General features: G+C 52.3%; 2 protein-coding genes across 9 annotated transcripts in view; one reads left to right on the top strand and one right to left on the bottom strand.

Moving 5' to 3' along the window:
• Positions 1-1,402: 1,402 nt before the first annotated feature.
• Positions 1,403-3,264, bottom strand: Tppp2 (tubulin polymerization promoting protein family member 2). The gene is made up of 4 exons (XM_010637856.3): positions 3,165-3,264; positions 2,760-2,955; positions 2,424-2,577; positions 1,403-1,682 (listed from the first exon to the last, which is right to left on the bottom strand). Exons 2-4 carry the CDS (start codon positions 2,930-2,932, stop codon positions 1,494-1,496), a joined length of 516 nt encoding a protein of 171 aa, XP_010636158.1. The 5' UTR covers positions 2,933-2,955; positions 3,165-3,264; the 3' UTR covers positions 1,403-1,493.
• A 48-nt stretch (positions 3,265-3,312) lies between these two features.
• Ndrg2 (NDRG family member 2) overlaps positions 3,313-7,301 on the top strand; it is a 12,142-nt gene continuing 8,153 nt past the window's right edge. For 3 of the 8 annotated variants that reach the window (XM_010637847.2, XM_010637845.2, XM_010637844.2), the window contains exon 1: positions 6,809-6,899. The gene's annotated coding sequence lies outside the window, so the exon portion shown is untranslated. Of the gene's footprint in view, positions 3,378-6,808; positions 6,900-7,301 lie in introns of those variants that run through there. The other 5 variants (XM_033765054.1, XM_033765053.1, XM_010637854.2 and 2 more) reach the window with 4 other exon arrangements.

Here is a 7,301-nt window from a genome sequence, read left to right as displayed (position 1 = left end):
TTTTTTTTCAGCTTTAATTGAGTTTATTGGTACATTTTAGGGATACAGTACAGTTACATTCATTGTTGGGATCTTGTACCTCTACATGACAAGTCTTGATCCTCATTTTTTCTCCTTGTCCCTGCCCTCCCTTCACCCCCTCCTCCCCTCCCCATCTACAAACACTTTATTTTCACCTTTTCATTATCTCACATTGTTTTCTTTTCCCTTATTACCCTTCCCCTACCCGTCCCACCTTCCCTACGCCTTTAGCTCCTTTCTTCCCATTTATAAATGTCAGTTGTGAAAATATTAAGACAAAGACAATATAACTATGGTGAGCATGAAAATTTACTCCATAAAATTCTATGTGACAATAGGCTAGGAAATCAAAGGTTAAGGCCAGGTGTGGTGGTGCACACCTGTAATCCCTGCACTCAGGAGGCTGAGGCAGGAGGATCGCTGTAAGTTCAAGACCAGTCTGGGCTACATAGTGAGTTCCAGGTCAGTCTCAACGACATAGTGAGACCCTGCCTCAAAAAAAGACAAAAACAAAAACAAAATAAAACAAAAAAACCAAACTGGCCTTGAATTCACTATGTAGCCCATGCTGGCCTCAAACTCGAAGCAATCCTCCTGCCTCAGCCTCCCAAGTGCTGGGTTATAGGTGTACACCCATGCCTGGTTTAATTCCTTATTACCGTTCTGGAAATTCTGGTGGCCACCCATCTCTAGCCATCTCCCTGAACTGCCCTCAGCAATTACAAAGGTCTTCTGTTCCATGGATACCATAATGGAGATGGGGTGGGTAAAACTCAGTGCTGGGCTGTGTGCTGGAAATGTATTCTCCCTTCCACTAGCTGTCCAACCTGTCTTCTACTTCTTCCACAAAAAAACCTGAATTGTAACAGATGTAAATGGTTCAAGGGACCGGAAAGTACCTAATATAGAACATCTGGGTTATCAAATCAGAAATCAGAAATTGCTGCTGGGCATGGTGGTGTATACCTACAATTTCAACACTCAAATAAGAAAGAAAGAAAAAGAAATCACTACTCTCTTTTGGGAGTCAGATTTGTTTTTTTAGAGACAGGGTCTCACTATGTAGTTCAGGCTAGTCTTCAACTCATTATGTAGCCCGGGCTGCTATGGAACTCAAGGGGATCCTCCTGCCTCAGCCTCCTGAATGCTGGAATTACAAGGCATGCCCCACCGCGACTGGCTTGCCTCCACATCTGCTTCATTCATCTCTTAGCTCCAGATATATTCCTCAGATGTGTTCTTAGGGAAATGATAACTTTGGCTGGGAAGTATGAGGCTAAAGAAGGTAAAGGGTGTATGTGTGACTCCTCTGGCTTTCTCTTCTTCCCCCTCCACCAACGAGCCAATCTCTCCCTGCCCTCCTTAGACCAAGCTCATTAGCTGCTGCACACACAGATGTTTATTGTCTCCTTGTGTCCCTGGTGATAAAGGTGCAGGGCCAGGGCACGAGTAGGCAAAGACGAGGCTCCTGTCTACTTGCTGCTCTTCTTATCGTAGGTGCCAGTGCCCTTGTAGCCACTCACATAGCCCGAGCTGTCGGCCTTGTCTTCCCGTCCTTCGATGCCCTTGCCCTTCCCAGTCTGGTCGAAGCGCTCCTTGTGGGTGCCCGTGTACTTACTGGTGTCCGTCAGACGGTCCACTGCACCCGCTGTTGTTGGTTTCTGCAAGCCAGAGGAGCGGTCAGGCCCCCTCAGCCCATCCCCAGAGATGGCCTTAGGCCCTCACAGCAAGTGCCCTGAGCTCTTCTCTGCCTCGGCCTAGTGCTGCTTCCCATGGGCCTGAGTGCAGCAGAGGGCAGGAGCTCTGGCAAGAGCCCTCCACGCTGAGGGGGAGGAATCTGGAGTGGGAATGTGTGCGGTGCTTAGGGAGGGAGGGTGGATGTTTCTGTTTTCAGAGTAGTCATCCTGGCTACGCTGCTACCCAAGAACGTCCGACCCAAACCCAATGCACACGGTAGAAAGGCCTTTTTGTACAAGGGGCCCTCAAGGAAGAGGGTGGGTGAAAGGTCTCAGATTAAATTTAAAGAGCAGAAAAGGACTGGGATTAGTCTTTGATGCTGATGTCATCCCAAACTCACCAGGCTCCAGACACCTGGGTCAGATTCTGGAGACTGGGAATGAGCCTAACTAAATTCTACCATTAAAATAGCCTCACTGCAGCCAGGGGTGTCACCCGGCACTCCTCCCCCACGCCGCTGGGTGCCCTGGGCCACAGTTTCCTCCCTCCTGGATGACCGCACGGTCTCTACAGTCTGCTCTGGTACCGACGGTGCAGGCCTTCTGCCCCGTCATCGGCTGAAGTCACGCTGTTGGCAGGGTCACACACGGGAAGAGGAGGGGAGACTAGAGCCCCAGGGACTTGGACCAGCGGGGTCAGGAGCAGGGCCGAAGGATGGCACTCACAGTAACACCAGTGGTGGCTGGTTCCTTGCCTTCCATGAGCTTAAAAATTTCTGCCAAGGCTTCATCTGGGTTCTTCCCTTTGAACCGCATCTGGCCCAATTCCTTCATTGCTTCTTGGAACTGCTGAAATGTGATGGTTCGGGCATTCTTGGCCCTGGCCATTTAGAAACACAGGAATTAGAACCATGAACCCACAGTCTTGCAAGGTCAGACCTGTCCCTTTCTCTGACTTGGCCTCGTCGGTCCTGTCACGGAAAGTCTCGGGGACAGAGAGGCCCACTGTGGACACTCCGCACAGGAGCCCTGCTGGTCCCACCCCCGCCTGAGATGCCTTACTTCACTTTGCTAAATACGATGTCCACAGAATTGGAGGTGACCGTCTTGCCGTCCATGATGTTACAGTCTTTACACAGCTTGGAGAAGTTCTTGTTGTTCATCTCGGAGCCGCTGCTGGCTGTGTCTCCGAAGGCAGCAAATCGATGGAACGTTTTCTCTGCTTCTGATGCCATGGTCAGCTGGAGGTGCCCGGAGTCTGAGGGTGGGGGGACAGGGGCGGGAAGGTGAGTTATGACAGAGCCAATGGCAGGAACAATTCCCTTCTTCCCTGCTGTCCTCTCTCTTCCTTCCCTTGTTCGTTCCATCCCTGCTGGAGCTACAGCCTGCAACCTCTTCGCAGCACCATGGGTCCTATAGTATTAAGTCCTTAATGATTAAGTCCCCCTTCCCCACCACTCCCGTTACCTAGGAGCGCCCAGATGGGGTCTGACCCTGCCCTGCCTGAGCGCACGCGGGAGTGCAGGTGTGCGGGAGCCGGCTGGTGTGAGGAGACAGAAAGGGGCAGCGTTTGTGACATCATTCCTTGCTCCAGCTGTACCTTTGTCCTCAAGGGAGGGGCTTTGGTCTCTACCCTTGCATGTTGCATTCAGCAAGTTGACAACCTTCTGTCCTCTCCAGGTAAACTTTCCTCATCCTCCTATCCAGTTCACCAGTCTTCTGAGTCCTGGCCACACTGTGTGTTATGCTCTGCCTCACAACAAAAGCTAGGCAGAGCCCAGGGAAGGTGTCAGTCTGTTCAGGCAACGGTAGAAAAATATCTTAAATGACACGGCTTACAAACAACAGGATTTTTTTTCTCATGGTTCTGGACGCTGGGAGTTCTATGGCCAAGGCGTCAGTAAATTCGGTGTTTGGTAGAGGGTTGGTAAATGCTGTGTCCTGACATGGTGGTAAAGGGGGCAAAAGAGCTCCCTTGGGCCTATCCACCAGTCCTCTTCACAAAGCTTCTGTACTCATGAAACCTGCTCAGGACTCTCCAAAGACCCCTCCTCCTCATACCTTCACTGTGGGAGTTGGGATTTTAATATGCAAACTTGGGGTGGGGGGGCCCTTCAGACCATGGAAGATGGAATAAATGGAGACAAGTTGGCTTCAATCCATTGCTCTTCTGCATAGCCTCCAGGTTCAGGCTGACTCACCAGCATGGAGAATCTCACTGGCGTTAGGTCAGCTTCAACAGGAACTTTAAAGGGCTACCCGTAAGGAAGGAGCAGGGGTCTGAGTATCACAGATCCAGGTTGGTCAGTGTAAAACTGTTGGGGTGAGGTGAGTCTCAGACTTTGAAAATTCTCGAGTTTCTGCGCAGGTCAAAAATGTTCCTCATATGTTTCTCTTTGCGCCCCTCCCCCTGGTGAGATAGGGGTCCTAAAACAGAAACAGAACAGCTAGTTTGGCGACTTTCCTCCTCCTCTCATCTGATCTGTCACAAATTTCTACAACTTTTTGAATCTTAAAAAAAGCCATTCTTTTCTTTCCATTCCCATTACTTCCACCTTTATTCAAGTCCTTTTCACATCAGATCTGCCTCTAAATGACCTCTAATGGCTTCTACATGACCTCTTTCCTAAATCTAAAAACATCACTCCTACCTACTCCTTTACCTAACTCCATTACCCTCTCTCATCAGATTAATGTTCCCAGCCTGTTCAGGAGCATGTTATGGCTCAGGCATAGATGATGGATTTTTCACTGCCCAATCTTTTTGTCCAGCGTTCAAGTACCTGCACAACACAGGCCCAGGGTATTTTAGCATGTGTCACCTCCGCTCATCTATATCTGCTGGAGTCATAACGGCCTAATCATTTCGTACCTGAGAGGCTGGTTGTGGAGAGCATGCAAGGTCTTTGGAGTGGAGCAAATCTTCCTGGGGAAGGCAGGTGTGAGTCACTATCTCTGAGCTTCCGTCTCTTCCTCCTCCTCCAAATAGTAAGGATGTGATACATGGGGGAGAAGTGCCTCGTGCATAGTAGCTACGCTTTAATTGTACAAATAACTTGTGTATTACTATCTCCCTCGTGCTCTCTGCCTGGATGGAATGCCCCTCTCCCAGTCAAATGTCCCATGGTTGCACTTTTTTTCCATTTCCTAGAAACAAAGGCCGTTTCCTCCTCTGAATTATGGTAAAATAATGGCTCCTAGACTGTAGGCTGCAGGTCTGGGGTGAGAGTTTCTGAAGCACTGAGAGGGATCTATACAAGGAAGACTAAGCTGTGACTTGCATACACAGGCATTGTTACCTCTGCAGGTACTGTGATTATCAGAACGCTGTAGAAAATTTCTTGAAACCACTGAATTTATGTATTTTCCCTATCGAAAGGATACTAAGACCATTACATGGAAATGGAACTCTCTGATGTCCCATTTAAGAAGAGTGGGAAACTACTGGCTCAGGATGTCTTCTCTAAACAACTGATCTTTATATAACTTCCCCTAACCTTTTCTGTGTTTATACCTTCCCGTGACTACTGGGCCATAAACTTGTAGAGAAGGTGTGACCAGACTTCCTGCTTTACATGGCATCTATACAGTGGTTTACACATAGCAGGTACTTAAACTGCTGTTTAGTCGGAGGTATAGTTTGGAAGTGCTTCTGGCTCAGAGAAAGGGTTGGGGGAGGGGCAGAGAGAGGGAGAGAGAAAAAGAAGAGGGCATTCATTATACCCAGGTCTGGCTCAAAGCTGCCCTGACAGGAAAGAATACTATTCTGAGGCAGAACCAGCCTTACTTTGGTCTGCAGCAGGCTGAGGGGGACCCCTGGGTCTAGGAAGCAAACACATCTCAGTGGGAATTTCCCACCTCCTGCTTGCCCCAAGCCCCTGAGCAGGCCCCTTATCAGGTTCCCCCTGAGTCATCCTGACCCAGAGACGAATTTAGATGCTGGAACTTTCAGGTCTTTCCCTCCCCCACTCCAAGTAAGACTGCTTTAGACACATCAAGAAAGCCTGCAGCCAAAGTTCTCTGTAGGTTCTCTTTCACCCCAACTTCCTCCAGGTCTCTCTCTCCTGTCCTAGGCACTGGTAGCTAGGACCCTAATTCCAGAAGGCTTTTCAGTGTCTAGGAGAATGTTAGGACCACGCCCAGAGAGGTGAGAGGGTTAGGCTGGGAGACCGAGCACCGAGCTTCTACTCCAGTTTATTGGGAAATAGTTATGAAGGAAGGGAGCAGGGGACAGAGGGAAACTCGGGTGCTCCGGATTGGAGGATACAAAAAATCCCCTAGATTTAGGGTTGCTGAAGGTTGGGTTTGAGCCTACACAGTTCTACTCTGGGTCCCCTCCTCCCTTTTGGCCTCTCCTTCTTTCCAATGGACCTGCCAAGTGGGGATGAAAGGGGCATTGATGCCCCTTGGATGGGGGGTGTGCGGGTGGTGGTGGGAGGGTGGTTCCCAGGCAGGAGCGGGGAGGGCGGTTTGGGGGTCTTGGGGAGCCGTCTGTGCTGGTGTTGCAGTTGGCAGCTCGAGTTCCATTGGCCATTGTTCCCAACTGGCCTGGCGCCCAGCCCCCGAAATGGCAACTCAGGAACCAGGCTGAAGCGGGGAGGGGGCGGGGATGATCACTCGAGGGGGGTAGGTAGGGAGGAAATTCAATCTGGTGCCCTTTTACCTGCGACCACTCTGAATTCCCTTAGTGTTAACATCAACGATCCTATTCCGGGCCCTTCCCCTGAGGGGCACAGACTGGGTGCCGCGGGTGTGCAGCAGTGAGGAAGTCTAGGATGGCAAACCCACCCAGGCACCATGAGAGGCACCGCCGCCTGGGCAGGGCGATCTAGCCAGTCTGAGCTAGTCTCGCTCTCCTTTTCGGGCCCGGGCTGGGAGGGGTTAGTGCCGAAGCCACAGGGTCTCTTGGGTCCCAGCCCGGGACACAACGTCCTCCCCAAGCCCCTACCCCACCCTAGCAGGGCTAACCCCGCCCCCGCGCCTGTTTACCCAGGAGTCAGGCCGTTTGGGGGGTCCCCGGCCCCTCCCTCCACCCTCCTCGGTGAGGGCCTGACCCGGGAGTCCCCGTGGGCCATGCTCTCCCCCCTCCGGCGATCGCCCTCTATTTATAGAGGCCCCCCGCGTTCCCCGCCCCCCCTCCTGTTGTCCAACTTCTCCGGGAGCAGGCGGAGAGCGGGCGTCGGGACTCTGCAGAGAGAGGAGGTACCAGGACCTGGGCGCCCGGGAGTCGAAATTCCTGTGCCCTCGACACCCCCAACCCCACGCGGGGCTGACCGGCGAGACCCCAGCTTGCTCGGAGGGAGCCTCGTTCCCCTCCTCCTCCTGACTCTGTTTCCGGACCCGCGGAGTTGAATCGTGGGGTGTCAGTACCGTGGGAGTCTCCCCTCTGCCGACCCCACCACTGAGTCAGGGGGCGAAGGAAGGGGCCAGGGTGCGACAGGCAGATCTGGGTCCTGGGAAGAGGCGGTTTTACAGGAGGGCGTGGGGCTCCCTAGCAGGGCTGAGGGGTCCCCTCGCACACTCCCTGCCTGCCCCGCTGGGGCGCGTTGCGGGGAGCTCACGCAGGGCCTGGGCGCACCCCGCATTCTGCTTTCCGCGAGAGCC

The sequence above is a fragment of the Fukomys damarensis genome, unplaced genomic scaffold (assembly GCF_012274545.1).
Source record: "Fukomys damarensis isolate Sample0158 unplaced genomic scaffold, DMR_v1.0_HiC HiC_scaffold_17, whole genome shotgun sequence".
In the NCBI taxonomy this organism is placed as follows: Eukaryota; Metazoa; Chordata; class Mammalia; order Rodentia; family Bathyergidae; genus Fukomys; species Fukomys damarensis.
Note: the sequence above shows the minus strand (reverse complement) of the source record. Positions and strands in the feature narration are given on the sequence as shown.